Source organism: Rana temporaria, chromosome 10, assembly GCF_905171775.1.
Source record: "Rana temporaria chromosome 10, aRanTem1.1, whole genome shotgun sequence".
NCBI classification, from domain to species: domain Eukaryota; kingdom Metazoa; phylum Chordata; class Amphibia; order Anura; family Ranidae; genus Rana; species Rana temporaria.
In genome coordinates this window covers 4,682,092-4,698,042 of record NC_053498.1, presented here as the reverse complement: position 1 = coordinate 4,698,042, position 15,951 = coordinate 4,682,092, and the positions used below count along the sequence as shown (strand labels likewise).

Here is a 15,951-nt window from a genome sequence, read left to right as displayed (position 1 = left end):
AGGTGGAACCAAGGAATAGTGCTCAGAAGTGGGTAGGGGGTGGAACCAAGGAATAGTGCTCAGAGGTGGGTAGAGGGTGGAACCAAGGAATAGTGCTCAGAGGTGGGTAGGGGGTGGAACCAAGGAATAGTGCTCGGAGGTGGGTAGGGGGTGGAACCAAGGAATAGTGCTCGGAGGTGGGTAGGGAGTGTAACCAAGGAATAGGGCTCGGAGGTGGGTAGAGGGGGGAACTTAGGAATAGGGCTTGGAGGTTGGTAGGGGGTGGAACCAAGGAATGGTGCTCGGAGGTGGGTAGGGGGGTGGGTAGGGTGTGAAACCAATGAATGGTGCTTGGAACCAAGGAATAGTGCTCAGAGGTGGATAGGGGGTGGAACCAAGGAAAATGGTGCTCAGAGGTGGGGAGGGCTGGAACCAAAGAATGGTGCTTGGAGGTGGGTAGGGGGTGAAACCAATGAATGGTGCCCAGAGGTGGGTAGGGGGTGAAACCAATGAATGGTGCCCAGAGGTGGGTAGGGGGTGGAACCAAGGAATAGTGCTCAGAGGTGGATAGGGGGTGGAACCAAGGAAAATGGTGCTCAGAGGTGGGGAGGGCTGGAACCAAAGAATGGTGCTTGGAGGTGGGTAGGGGGTGAAACCAATGAATGGTGCCCAGAGGTGGGTAGGGGGTGAAACCAATGAATGGTGCCCAGAGGTGGGTAGGGGGTGGAACCAAGGAATAGTGCTCGGAGGTGGGTAGGGGGTGGAACCAAGGAATAGTGCTCGGAGGTGGGTAGGGGGTGTAACCAAGGAATAGTGCTCAGAGGTGGAACCAAGGAACTGTACTCAGAGATTTGTAGGGAGTGGAATCGAGGAATGGTGCTTGGAGGTGGGTAGGGGGTGGACTCAAGAGGTGACAGAAGGAGGGAGTTCCTGCACCTGTTCTCTGAGAAAAAAAGCCCTGGCTATCAGACTTGACGTGGAAGGGACTTAGGGTGATTAGCGTTGTTCATTAATTGAACGTTGCCCAATCCAAATGTTTTTAATTTGAAAAGGTCATCTTATTCACCAAGAGATGAGCTGCCTGTCTACTGTACAGTATTTATGAACACAGGTGTTTGAGGCACTTCACCATTCCTAGTTATGCTGGCGTCGGGGCCCAGTGGACATTTTTCATGATCAAATCTCTTCAACGTGACCATCATCTAAGGTCTGTGGCCAGCTTAGGTAGGTGGATGGATCTTCAGTTTTGAAATGATCATGGGGCATGGTCACAATATCCTTAGACATTCTGGCTCTGCAGGGGAAGGTCATCTCGACCACAACCACCCATGACCTTCCCCTGCAGAGCCAGAAAGTCTAAGGTATCATGACCTTCCCCTGCAGAACCAGAAATTCTAAGGATATCTCGACCACAACCCATGACCTTCCCCTGCAGAGTCAGAAAGTCTAAGGTATCATGACCTTCCCCTGCATAGCCAGAAATTCTAAGGATATCTCGACCACAACCCATGACCTTCCCCTGCAGAGTCAGAAAGTCTAAGGTATCATGACCTTCCCCTGCAGAGCCAGAAAGTCTAAGGATATCTCGACCACAACCCATGACCTTCCCCTGCAGAGTCAGAAAGTCTAAGGTATCATGACCTTCCCCTGCAGAACCAGAAAGTCTACGGATATTGTGACCACACCCCATGACCTTCCCCTGCGCCCATCGAATGCATCTTCACCAGCGCCCATCGAATGCAGCCTCTCCAACGCCCATCAATGCAGCCTCACCAGCGCCCATCAAATGCAGCCTCACCAGCGCCGATCAATGCAGCCTCACCAGAGCCCATCATTGCAGCCTCACCAATGCCCATCAAATGCAGCCTTACCAGCACCCATCAAATTCGGCCTCACCAGCGCCCATCAAATTCAGCCCCACTAGCGCCCATTAATGCAGCCCCACCAGCGCCCATTAATGCAGCCCCACCAGCGCCCATTAATGCAGCCCCACCAGCGCCCATCAATGCAGCTCCACCAGCGCCCATCAATGCAGCCTCACCAGTGCCCATCAATGAATGTTTGCTTGCTTCCATTCATTCGGGAGTCGGGACACAGACACAGTCCTCCGCCTGCGCCTCTGACACTATTCGCGAACGGAGAGGCGACTGCCTGCTGATGCTGAGACTTAGTTGCTTGCTGCAGAGAGAAGAGAGTAGGAACCCCAGTGGCCGGGCGCCCAAGGCGGCTGCCTAGTTTGCCTAGTGGTAGCACCGACCCCGCTTTAAAGGCGTACACCGCTAAATAAATATCCAGTGCCGTTGCATCGCCTTGGTTCCTTTTTTTCTCTTTTGGTTCGTTCTCCCCCCAGCGCTGTGATATCTCAGTGAAGAGACGGCCGTCTGCAATACCCAGAGACAGATCCTCCATAACCGCTCTCCATTCCAAAGGTCAGCTGCAGAGTCATCAATTCTTCCTAACGATCGTCTATCTGCGTGTCTGTAGATGGAACGGCTCCTCGTTTTTACACACTGCAGGTTTCTTTTTTACATTCCTTAAGATTTGGCTCCGGGGAGTCACTATTTCTAGAAGGAAAACTATAGAACTTTTACACAGCTCATTAAAGGCAATTATAATCAGGAGAGTTCTGCAGCCGCCAAGGATATTCCTGAGGTTCTGCTGGACGCCATTCATCGCGTAGGGGGCGGGCTGCTGGGAGAGGAAACATTGCAGCAACAACTGCCAGCCAAAGCGGGTTATTGCTGGTTATTTATGGCATGCTGGGACTTGCTGTTCTCAGCGGCTTGAGGCTTCGGCTTGGTCAAGGTGTGAGGAACACTTTCTGCAAAGGCCTTCTGAGACTTGTGGTTCTTATGCAGGAAAAAATATCTACTTGTGTGTTTATCTGGACAACCATTATAAACCAGGGTTCCTCCAGAGGCTGGTAGGGGTTCCTCGAGCTGTGGCTGATTGACCTCCCATCTGATGGTTTCTTTATAGTTCCTGATGGAGCCTGCATAGTTCCTGATGGAGCCTGCATAGTTCCTGATGGAGCCTGCATAGTTCCCGATGGTGCCTGCCATAGTTCTTGATGGAGCCTGTTTAGTTCCTGATGGTGCCTGCCATAGTTCCTGCATAGTTCCTGCAAAATTCCTGATGGAGCCTGCATAGTTCCTGATGGTGCCTGCCATAGTTCCTGCATAGTTCCTGATGGAGCCTGCCATAGTTCCTAATGGAGCCTGTATAGTTCCTGATGGAGCCTGTATAGTTCCTGATGGTGCCTACCATAGTTCTTGATGGAGCCTGTTTAGTTCCTGATGGTGCCTGCCATAGTTCCTGCATAGTTCCTGCAAAATTCCTGATGGAGCCTGCATAGTTCCTGATGGTGCCTGCCATAGTTCCTGCATAGTTCCTGATGGAGCCTGCCATAGTTCCTAATGGAGCCTGTATAGTTCCTGATGGAGCCTGCCATAGTTCCTGATGGAGCCTGCCATAGTTCCCGCATAGTTCCTGTATAGTTCCTGATGGTGCCTGCCATAGTTCCTGCATAGTTCCTGTATAGTTCCTGATGGTGCCTGCCATAGTTCCTGCAAAATTCCTGATGGAGCCTGCATAGTTCCTATATAGATAGATATACTTTATTATCATTGTATACATACAACAAAATATAGTTCCTGATGGTGCCTGCATAGTTCCTATATAGTTCCTGATGGAGCCTGCAGAGTTCCTGATAGTGTGCTTAGTTCCTACATAGTCCATGAATGTGCCTGCTCAGTTCCTGCTGAATTCCTGATGGTACTTACATAATTCCTATTAGTGCCTGCATAGTTCCTGATGGTGCCTGCATAGTTCCTGATGGTGCCTGCATAGTTCCTGATGGTGCCTGCATAGTTCCTGGTGGTACCTGCATAGTTCCTGCAGAGCCCCTAAGGTGCTTGCATAGTTCCTGCAGAGCCCCTGATGGTGCCTGCATAGTTCCTGATGGTGCCTGCAGAGCCCCTGATGGTGCCAGCATATGTTAGCCCTTCTGCCTTGCAGTAATGAGGTTTCTGGTTCATATTCCACTTGGGACTCTATCTGCATGGAGTGTAAATGTTCTCCCTGGGTCTCTGTGGTTCTCCTCTGTGAACGCCGGTTTCCTCCCACACTGAAAATCCATGCCGGTAGGTTAATTGGTTCCTTTCCGAATTGGCCCCAATTATGTGTTTGTGTGCTGGTGAGATCGGGACCTTGGATCGGTGGTTGTCGGCTTTCTTGAAATAGGGGGCCTCAAGTGTGGCCCTTTTTTTGCCGCTTTGTATTCATCCTTTGCCGCTTCATTTGCATATGACCGGCGCGTTTCAGTCTTTGTGCGCTCGCTTCCCCTGAATTAATCCTGTTTGTGAAGAATACATTTTCTTTTCTTTTTTATGCATTTAATGGACGGGAGCGCACTTTAATTAACCCCTTCAATTTCAAAGACAACCCCCCCCCACTCTGAAGCAGCAAGGGCACCTCATGTGTCGTCTCCCCCCCTCCCCCCCGCGGCGGAGCAGCGAGCACGGCGATATGTTGCTGAGTCAGGTTGGGGGCCTTGCGCTCTTTGGCAGGTGTAATCGCGTCGTTGAGGCTCCTACAGGGGTGCTTCCCGGAGCGCTCGGGGGCCGCTTCACGTGTAATTGCCTCTCGCTGCCGAGATTGAAACCGCGTACCGGATCCGAACGCCGAGAAGGGGCCGGTTATTGCCGCGGATTCCCCCGCAGTGTCGTTGTGCGTCCTTCGCTAAATCCCCAAATTATCGTCGTCTTTTTTCCACGCTTGTCCTCAAACTTCCGAAAAAAGCGCAGCTAAAAAGCCGACGTGTCAACTTCAAAAGACGGTAAAGATTTTATTATTTTTTTTTTAAGTAAAAGATCTTTTTTTTTTTTATTAAATCCTCAAATGTGGTGGAGATTTGTGTCATTGTCTCCATCTTCCGTGACGCACTTCTTCTCCTCTCCGCGTATTTTGGGGATTTGCCGAAATAAATAATTTTAAAATGATTGCCATTGAAGGAGCTTAAAGTGATTTGCAATCCTCCGAAATGAAAAATGAGCAAAGTATCCTATAGGCCTAGATTCACGTACGGCCGATCTACGTTGCGCGGGCGTAGCGTACCGTATTTACGCTAGGCCGCCGCAACTTAGAGAGGCAAGTGCTGTATTCACAAAGCACTTGCCTCCTAAGTTGCGGCGGCGTAGCGTAAATGGGCCGGCGTAAGCGCGCGTAATTCAAAGTAGGCTGGTAGGGGGCGTGTTTTATTTAAATGAGGCTTGACCCCTGAACGAACGGCGCATGCGCGCGCATGCTCAGTATCACGTCGTATTTACGCCCAAAAATACGTCGGCTCAATGCCTGTGACGTGAACGTAATTTACGCACGGCCCTATTCGCGTACGACTTACGCAAAGGACGTAAAAAGATAGGCCTGTTCCGACGTCCATACTTTGCATGGGATGCGCCACCTAGAGACCAGCTTTATCTTTACGCCGGCGTATCTCTAACGTAAACGGCGTAACTATTTGCGGCGGGCGCACGTACGTTTGTGAATCGGCGTATCTAGTCATTTGCATATTCTACGCCGAACTCAACGGAAGCGCCACCTAGCGGCCAGCGTAAATATGCACCCTAAGATACGACGGCGTAGGAGACTTACGCCGCTCGTATCTTAGCCTAATCTGGTTTCCAGAATACGCTTAAATAAAAAGAAAAAAAAAGAAATAAAATAATATAAAAAAAATATAAAAAAAAGGGGGTAGCCATCCGGGGCCCTGGGGACCTCTAGGCCCTTTAATAATAATAATAATAATAATAATAATAATAATGATAATTATATATGTGTGTGTGTGTGTATATATATAAAAAATTATGAAAAAAATCCGAACCCCTGCGGTCATCCAGGGATCTCCGGACCCCTAAAAAAAAAAAAAAAAGGGGGTTGCCATCCGTGTCCCTGGGGACCTCCGGTCCCCTTACAGGTGTACTGCCTGTACCCCCCTGATGGCGGCCCTGCCCTCTCCCCCAGCACACAGCAGGTGATTGACATCCTCAGCTGTGCATGTTTCCTTATGAGACTGTGTTCTACAGCTTCCTAAAACACGACTCACACAGAAGGCAGGAGGGGGGGATCTGATGTCACATCACTGCACAGCACAAACCAGGGAGCCGAGTGTAATCAGAGTGGAGGGAATAGACACTCGGGTCTCTGATTACACTCAGCTCCCTGCTCTGTGCTGTGCAGTGTTGTGATACCAGATCCCCCCCTCCTACCTTCTGAAGCTCAGACATGCTGTGTAAGTTGTGTGTTAGGAAGCTGTAGAGGAGATGATCCATGTAGAAGGATTTGTTGTATCATCTGAGGACAGTCCCCTCGCCGGGGATATGGAAAGGTGTGCGAGGCGCTCCTCCCCCGGCCGGCCATTGTTTGTGAAATCTACTAATGTGCGGCTTTCAAGAGGCCCATTAACACATTTCTCCGGCGCTCCGAGCCGCGTGACGGGCGATCTGCGAGAAAACGCTTTTCATCTTCCCTATAAAACAAACTGTATTCAAACATGGCGGCTGTCCCGGACTCACGTGGTGACGTCGTCCGCAACACCGAGAACCGGCTTGTTATATTCTCCCCGATAGAGAGTCTTGTGTCTCCTTAGATGACCGCGTGCCGCGCACCACGATCTGTCTCTGAATTTCCCAACACAGAGGGAGATGGAGGAAAACAATTCTAATACTTATCTGTATGAGGCCCCACAGAGCCCCGAAACGCGTTGTCTAGAATCTTCTTCAATAATATCTGTTCTCACCCCACCCTATCTATGATATCTATTGTCTCTATAGCCACTCTTTTTCTTCTCTCTCATCTCTCGCTCTCTGTCTCGTGCTTTTGTTTTCTCTTGCGCGCTCTCGTTCTCTCTCCCTCTCGCGTTCTCTCTCTCCTGCTCTCTCTTTCTGTCTCTCTCACTCGCGCTCTCTCCCTCTCTCTCTGTGTCTCTCTCACTATCTCTCCTCTATGTGTCGCTCTCTCTCTGTCTCTCTCTCGCTCTGTGTCTTGGTCTCTCTCTCTCTGTTTCTCTCTTGCTCTCTCGCTCTTTTTCTCTCGCTCTTTTGCTCTCTCTCTCTCGCTCTTTTGCTCTCTCTCTCTCGCTCTTTTGCTCTCTCGCTCTCTTTTGCGCTCTCTCTCTAGCTCTTTTGCTCTCTCTCTTTCTCTCTTGCTCTATTTTGCTCTCTCTTTCTCTCTTGCTCTATTTTGCTCTCTCTTTCTCTCTCGCTCTCTTTTGCTCTCTCTCTTTCTCTCTCGCTCTCTTTTGCTCTCTCTTTCTCTCTCGCTCTCTTTTGCTCTCTTTTGCTCTCTATTTTGCTCTCTCTCTCTCTCTATCTCGTTCTCTTTTGCTCTCTCTCTCTATCTCGTTCTCTTTTGCTCTCTCTCTCTATCTCGCGCTCTCTCTCTCTATCTCACTCTCTTTTGCTCTCTCTCTCTATCTCGCTCTCTCTCTATCTCACTCTCTTTTGCTCTCTCTCTCTATCTCGCTCTCTCTCGCTCTCTCGCTCTTTCTCTTTTGCTCTCTCTCACTCTCTCTCTCGCTCTCTTTTGCTCTTTCGCTCTCTCTCTCGCTATTTTGCGCTCTCTTTTGCTCTCTCTCGCTCTCTTTTGCGCTCTCTCTCTCTCTCTCGCTCTCTCACTCTTTCTCTTTTGCTCTCTTGCTCTCTCTCTCTCTTGCGCTCTCTCTCTTGCTCTCTCTCTTTCTTTTGCTCTCTCTTTTGCTCTCTCTTTCTCTCTCTCTCTCTCTCTCTCTCTCTCTCTCTCTCTCTCTCTCTCTCTCTCTCTCTATCGCTCTCTCTTGGAGCAGAATACATTTTGCCCCAAATTTATGAAGAAAATGTATTTGCAAAACATTATAACAGAAACAAAGAAAAACTTTATTTTTTTTATTTTTCAAAATTAGATTTTTTTTATTTTTTTATTTAGCAAAAAAAAAAAAACCTTAGAGGTAATTAAATTCCACCAAAATAAATCTCTATTTGTGTGAAAAAAATGATAAAAATATCTTCTGTGTACATCGTTGTATGACCGCGCAATTGTCATTCAAAGTGCGACAGTGCTAAAAGGGAAGGAGGGGGGCAGGAAGGGGGGCGGGAAGGGGGTGACAGTGCCCGGTATTGAAGGGGTTAATATGATAAAAGATAAAATTCCACATGGATTTAATCTTTTTTTTCTTTCTTTTGTCCTCTTCAGGATATTTAACGGTCACCATCGAGCCCCTCCCCCCGGTGGTGGTGGGAGACGCCGTGACGCTAAAATGCAACTTCAGGACGGACGGGCGGATGCGGGAGATCGTCTGGTACCGGGTAAGGCTCCTTCTCCTCCGTACATTATATATTATTATGCTCTGTGTTCTCCAGCGCTCCCCGCCCCCGCATCTCCTGCGCTCCGCAACGCTTCCCAGAACAACGCCGCAAATTATATTTAATGTTTGTCATATAATAAGATATAAAAGAAGATAAAAGGCCAAATACTCTCCACAGTGATATCCGAGTTCTGCCTGATATACCGCCGGATACAATGTAACCATGTCACTCCTCTATAATATATCTGGAGAGCGGTGATGTCACTCCTCTATAATATATCTGGAGGGCGGTGATGTCACTCCTCTATAATATATCTGGAGGGCGGTGATGTCACTCCTCTATAATATATCTGGAGGGCGGTGATGTCACTCCTGTATAATATATCTGGAGAGCGGTGATGTCACTCCTGTATAATATATCTGGAGAGCGGTGATGTCACTCCTGTATAATATATCTTATATCTGGAGAGCGGTGATGTCACTCCTGTATAATATATCTTATATCTGGAGGGCGGTGATGTCACTCCTGTATAATATATCTTATATCTGGAGGGCGGTGATGTCACTCCTGTATAATATATCTGGAGAGTGGTGATGTCACTCCTGTATAATATATCTTATATCTGGAGAGCGGTGATGTCACTCCTGTATAATATATCTGGAGAGCGGTGATGTCACTCCTGTATAATATATCTGGAGAGCGGTGATGTCACTCCTGTATAATATATCTTATATCTGGAGGGCGGTGATGTCACTCTTGTATAATATATCTTATATCTGGAGGGCGGTGATGTCACTCCTGTATAATATATCTTATATCTGGAGAGCGGTGATGTCACTCCTGTATATTATATCTGGAGAGCGGTGAGGTCACTCCTGTATATTATATCTTATATCTGGAGGGCGGTGATGTCACTCCTGTATATTATATCTTATATATGGAGGGCGGTGATGTCACTCCTGTATAATATATCTTATATCTGGAGAGCGGTGATGTCACTCCTGTATAATATAACTTATATCTGGAGAGTGGTGATGTCACTCCTGTATAATATATCTGGAGAGCGGTGATGTCACTCCTGTATATTATATCTGGAGAGCGGTGAGGTCACTCCTGTATATTATATCTTATATCTGGAGGGCGGTGATGTCACTCTGTATAATATATCTTATATCTGGAGGGCGGTGATGTCACTCCTGTATAATATATCTTATATCTGGAGAGCGGTGATGTCACTCCTGTATAATATATCTGGAGGGCGGTGATGTCACTCCTGTATAATATATCTGGAGGGCGGTGATGTCACTCCTGTATAATATATCTGGAGAGCGGTGATGTCACTCCTGTATATTATATCTTATATATGGAGGGCGGTGATGTCACTCCTGTATATTATATCTGGAGAGCGGTGATGTCACTCCTGTATATTATATCTTATATCTGGAGGGCGGTGATGTCACTCCTGTATAATATATCTTATATCTGGAGAGCGGTGATGTCACTCCTGTATATTATATCTTATATCTGGAGGGCGGTGATGTCACTCTGTATAATATATCTTATATCTGGAGGGCGGTGATGTCACTCCTGTATATTATATCTGGAGAGCGGTGAGGTCACTCCTGTATATTATATCTTATATCTGGAGGGCGGTGAGGTCACTCCTCTATAATATATCTGGAGAGCGGTGATGTTACTCCTGTATTATATATCTTATATCTGGAGAGCGGTGATGTCACTCCTGTATAATATATCTGGAGAGCGGTGATGTCACTCCTGTATAATATATCTTGCCGGTGACACTTTCGTTAGGAGCCGTTCGGAAATACTCAGTTCCCAAGTGTTTCCAAACCTTTCCGAGATCAGCCGAGCTGTCCCCAAGTATTTCCGAGGTCTCCACCCCCTTACACCTCTGGCCACATGCGGTATTGCATGCCATAGAAGTCAATGCGGAACGAATTATCATAATTTCCCATTGACTTCAATGGGGAAACTCGCTTTGATATGCGAGTGCTTTGGATTACAAGCGTTCTCCTGGAACGGATTATTCCTCGTAATCCAATTTTGTATTCTGCGCGGTGTGATGAGATGCGGGGGAGTCGTGTGATTGTTTGATTTCCTCTCTTATTGTAGCCGTTCAGGGTGAGTTCCTCATGACCCCTGGCACGTCGCCTGCCATGCCCCCCGCCCCCCCCCCCCCCGGCGCGGTGCTGAGTGGGTCGGTAAGATCGGATTAACCCACTTCTTCCTAAATCTCTTCCGGGAGCCGCAAATCCTCTCCCAGCGAGGACTTTCCCTTGTAGGAGACGGGCGGTGTGATCAGTGATATAATATACAGGGAGTGTGTTGTATTTTCCTCCCCAAGCTGTCCACCAAAAAGTGACGGCGGAGGGGGTCGGGGGCGGGGACGGGGGGGTTTACATTGCTGGGGGGTGTTGCTTACAAATGCCCACTTTTGTTCCCGGGATTTACTTATCAAAGGGGGGGGGGGGACTGTCGCTGTAATTGCTTATAATGTAATACCCGGAAGGGGGGCTTTTAATTTGCTTGTTTATTTAAAAATACTTATTTATCTAAGACTGGGCTCTGAGGGGTTAATACATAACATGTGCTGCAGACTGTTCACCAAGGGGTTAACACACACACACGCAAATGTGTTGGGGGAGACTCTGGGCACTAAGGGGTTAATGCGTGTGATTGGTGACTGGGTGGAAATGGGGTTAACGCATGCTGGATTCTGGACACTGAAGGGTTAATGCACATGTGATGGATCATGAACACTCACAGGTTAATGAACAAATGCTGAAACCAGGACACTGAGGGGTTAAGGCACAAGTGTTTTAATCTGGTCAATGAGGAGTTAATGCATGCGTACAGAAACCTAGACACTGAGGGGTTAATGCACACATGCTGGAACCTGGACACTGAGGGGTTAATGCACATGGGCTGGATCCTGAACACTGAAAAGATAATGAACAAATGCTGGAACCTAGACACTGAGGGGTTAATGTACATGGGCTGGAATCTGAATACTGGGGGGGGGGGATTAATGCACACATAATGAGCTCTGGACACTGAGGGGTTAATGCACGTGTGGGAATCTGGACACTGAGGGGTTAATGCACATGTGTTGTCTGATCAGTGAGGAGTTAATGAACATATACTGGGACCTGGACACCAAGGGGTTAATGCATACAGGCTGGGACCTGGACACCAAGGGGTTAATGCATACAGGCTGGGACCTGGACACCAAGGGGTTAATGCATACAGGCTGGGACCTGGACACCAAGGGGTTAATGCATACAGGCTGGGACCTGGACACCAAGGGGTTAATGCATACAGCCTGGGACCTGGACACCAAGGGGTTAATGCATACAGCCTGGGACCTGGACACTGAGGGGAAACATGTAACAGAACCTGGACACTAAGGGGTTAATGCACATGTGCTGGAATCTGAATACTGAGGGATTTTTGAATGGATGCTGGAACCAGGACACTGAGGGGTTAATGCTCATGTGCTGTAATCTAGTCAACGAGGAGTTAATGCGCAGGTATGGGAACCTGGACACTGAGGGGTTAATGCATACATGCTGGACCCTGAGGGCTTAATGCACACATGGAAACTTGGCCACTAAGGGGTTAATGCACATGCTCTGGTTCCTGAACACTGACAGGTTAATGAACAAATCCTGGAACCTGGACACTGAGGGGGGTTAATGCACATGTGCTGGAGGAACCAGGAAACTGAGGTTTTAATGCACGTGTGGAAACTTGGCCACACGTGCAAATGTGCAGAACAGATGCTGGAACCTGGAAACTGAGGGGTTAATGCTCATGTGTTGTAATCTGGTTAACAATGAGTTAATGCGCAGGTACTGGAACCTGGGCACTGAGGGGTTAACAAACCATAGAAGTTTATTCATGCCCGATGCTCTTGGTGTCGGTTATTTTCAGGCACCAGCTCTCTTGGTGTTGGTTATTTTCAGGCAGTAGCAGTCTCGGTCTCGGTTATTTTCAGGTGCCAGCACTCTCGGAGTCAGTTATTTTCAGGTGCCGGCGCTCTCGGTGACGCTTGTTTTCAGGTGCCGGCACTCTTGGAGTCAGTTATTTTCAGGTGCCAGCACTCTCAATGTCTGTTATTTTCAGGTTTCGGTGCTCTCGGTGTCGGAGTTTTTCGGAGAAGAGCCACACTGGCTACAATAAATTTCTACTACTACAACATTTAAAAAGTTATTGTGTGTGAGTGGAGATTTATTTCTTATCGCCTCATAAAGCCTATAATGGCGGCCAGTAACCGTAATCCGGATCCTTAAACATTTCCCGGCGTCTGGGAAAAGAAGTCATGAAAAAGGTGATGGGCGGCCATTTTTATTCCACGCCGCCGCCATCCTGTCTGAAATTTTAACTTGTGTAATGTGACAGGACGGCCGCACAGTTGTGTCTTTTTATTTGGCGCCGGAGAAGGGGGGGGCGGGGCTGCAATTTTGTACTGCAGGGCAGATCGGGAAAAATAAAGAAAAAAATAGCAAAGTACAGAAAATTAGATTTCTTGTTTATGGGTGGAAACGCTCAGGGATGGCGCCAGCCGGATTCTTGTTCACAAGTAATGATTATACATAAACCGGCTGGGTTCACAGTATGCCATGAATTTTTATTGGCACCCCACGTTTTTTTCGCACACGGCAAAGTCGCATGGCATCGCAACACCATGTGGTAATGCAATGAAATTGCGTGGGGGTGCCATTCCGTGTGATTTTTGCCTTCGAGCTCGATCACTCCGTGTGGCTATTCTGCCACGTCTCCTGAAAATCGATCTGTGGTGGGTTGACCAGACAGTGAGGAGGGCATAAGTCTCCTCACTGCTTATTATTATATATATATATTTTATTTTTTGTAAAAAAAAGTATATATAAATAAATTACATATTTTTTTATAAAATATATAATGAAAGATTATATATATAATTTTTCATTATATATTTTTTATTTTATAAAAAAATATGTAATTTATTTATATATACTTTTTTTTACAAAAAATAAAATATATATATATATAATAATAAGCAGTGGGGAGGAGACTTATGCCCTCCTCACTGTCTGGTCAACCCACCACAGATCGATTTTCAGCAAAACTGAAATTCCTATTGCAGAGGATGCCCAATATATATTTATTATATATATATATATTATTTAATTATATATACAGAAATATATTAAAAGATGATATATATATATATATATATATATATATCTATATATATAAAATTTAATTTAATTATATCAAAAAATATATTAAAAAATTATATATATATCAGCAGAAAACAACATAAGGGTAGTGGAGACAAGACTAGTCTCCCTGCACAAGGAGAGAGAGCATAGTTGTGGGGGGGGGGCAGCAGGCTCCACCCACTACAGAAAACGACATAAAGGGCGGAGACATGGCCAGTATCCCTGTACAAGGAGAGAGAGCATAGTTGTGGGGGGGGCAGCAGGCTCCACCCACTACAAAAAACGACAGGAGGGGACGGAGACATGGCCAGTCTCCCTGCACAAGGAGGGCCGGGGGGGGGGGGGTGCGGGAGTTGTCCGGCCGCCATGGGAGAGACCTGTCAAAGTGGGCCAGTCTGGATGAAGTCCAGGGCCAAATTTCTGTCCCAGTCCAGCCCTGCTCCCTGCACAAGGAGAGAGGGCAGAGTTGTCGGAGTGAACCAGCAGGCTCCACCCACTACAAGAGGGGGCAGAGACAAGAACAGTATCCCTGCAAAAAGAGAGAGCATAGTTGTGGGAGGGGCCCAGCAGAGACAAGACCAGTCACCCCTGCACTAATAGGGAGTGCAGAGTTGTGGGAGGTACTCAGCAAGCTCCACCCACTACAGGCAGCCTGTAGAAAACTACAGAAGGGGGCGGAGATTAGACTAGTCTCCCTGCACAAAGTGAGAACAGAGTTGTGGGAGGGACCTAGAAGGCTCCACCCACTGCAGGCTGCCTGCAGAAAACTACAGGAGGGGGGGCGGAGACAAGACCAGCATACGCGCACAGGGGGTGGGCTTTAACTCCCATAGGCCGCACATACGTGTCAATGGGTGGCTTTCTGTGTTGAGAGCATGCTCGCTGTGCGCGCCCAGCACAGTGACCGCGCTGTCGAAAGCCTCTCTCCATTCATACTAACGGCAGGACGAGCTCCTGATCACATGACCGCTTTTATAGCCAATCACAGTGGTCACATGATCACCCAGTGCTCCCCCCTCCCAGGCGTACAGACCATATTAAAGGGACACCAGGACTGGGGGGGGGGTTAAATTTGATACCTGAAGCACAACACGGAAAAAAATGAGGCCGAGCACAATACGCCGCCAATCATTTATCGCGCTTTAATAATCCGCACGCGTTTTTGCAATCCCCCAAAAAAATACGGGAAAATAAGTCGCCGCAGAACGTGATATAAAAGATGCGAGTTCATCACCCGGCACAATAGACGCCAATATCGCGCCGCACAATGCGCCGATTGTAACCCGACTAAATAAGCCTCCATTTCGCTATTTAATATCCGGGCCGTCATGCAATAATACGGATTGTATGCGGCGCGGTGTTTGCCGCCCGCGAATCGTAAAAAAATGCCGCCGTTCTGTCCGAAATCAAATATTAATGATACAGAGCGCGGATTAAAGCGACGTCTTTATTTTGTGCTCGCTGAATTATTTACCCAGAATCCCGCGGTGCCTCCTCGCTCGCTCACTCGCACATCCATCCCGCAAAACGCACTTCCTCTTTTCTTAGTAATTTAGATAAAATCTTTTTTTTTTTCTCGCCGGTAATCTCTCCAGCGCTCCCCAAATAATCCTCTTGTCAGAGTCCGCGGCTCTAATCTCTCAATCCCACATCCTCGCCGTATTAATATTTGTAGCGCGCTCTATTCTGGCGGCTGAGGGAGTTCAGCCGGGACGCGTTTTGTTTTACTGGGAGAGAATTTTAAAGTGAGGATTTTTAAATGTTTCTATTTGTTGGCTGGCTGTATGGGGGAGGGGATTTTCTTTTTCCCGTATTTGGGGCTCGCGGGTGTTTTCCGGACGCGGGTCAAAGGCGGTTTTCATGCCGCGTCCTATAATTCCTTTCCCATCGCCCACAATCCTCTGCGGCTGCACGGCTCCCATTATTGCCACGTGTAAAATAAAACGCGTAAGGCCACGTAATAAAAGGGAAACGGGATTTATTCGACGTTACAGAAAATAACCACTTCTACTCTGGAACATTTTTTTTTTTTGCAATCTTATTGTTTTTTTTTTTTTGCTAGAACAATAACCTATAGACGTGTGCACTGCCCAAAAATATATATATATATTTTACTCATTTTTTTTCCAGGCCAATCGTTCTGATCGAAAATTCTTAAATTCTTAAATTCAAAAAGACGAAAATTTAAAAATCCGAAAATAAGAAAGAAAATGTGAAATAATAACGTGCACTGCCAAAAAAAAATGTTAGGCCTAGATTCACGTAGAGCTGCGCAAGTGTGGGCGGGCGTAGCGTATTGTATTTACGCTACGCCGCAGCAACTTAGAGAGGCAAGTGCAGTATTCACAAAGCACTTGCGTCCTAAGTTACGGCGGCGTAGCGTAAATGTGCCGGCGTAAGCGCGC

The 15,951-nt window shown here is 47.4% G+C and overlaps 1 protein-coding gene across 2 annotated transcripts in view; it reads left to right on the top strand.

The window, feature by feature from the left end:
- IGSF21 (immunoglobin superfamily member 21) overlaps positions 1 to 15,951 on the top strand; it is a 465,054-nt gene that overhangs the window by 105,914 nt on the left and 343,189 nt on the right. For both annotated transcript variants that reach the window (XM_040327056.1, XM_040327055.1), the window contains exon 2: positions 8,206 to 8,318. In XM_040327056.1, coding sequence (XP_040182990.1) covers positions 8,206 to 8,318 — 113 coding nt within the window. The remainder of the gene's footprint in view (positions 1 to 8,205; positions 8,319 to 15,951) is intronic.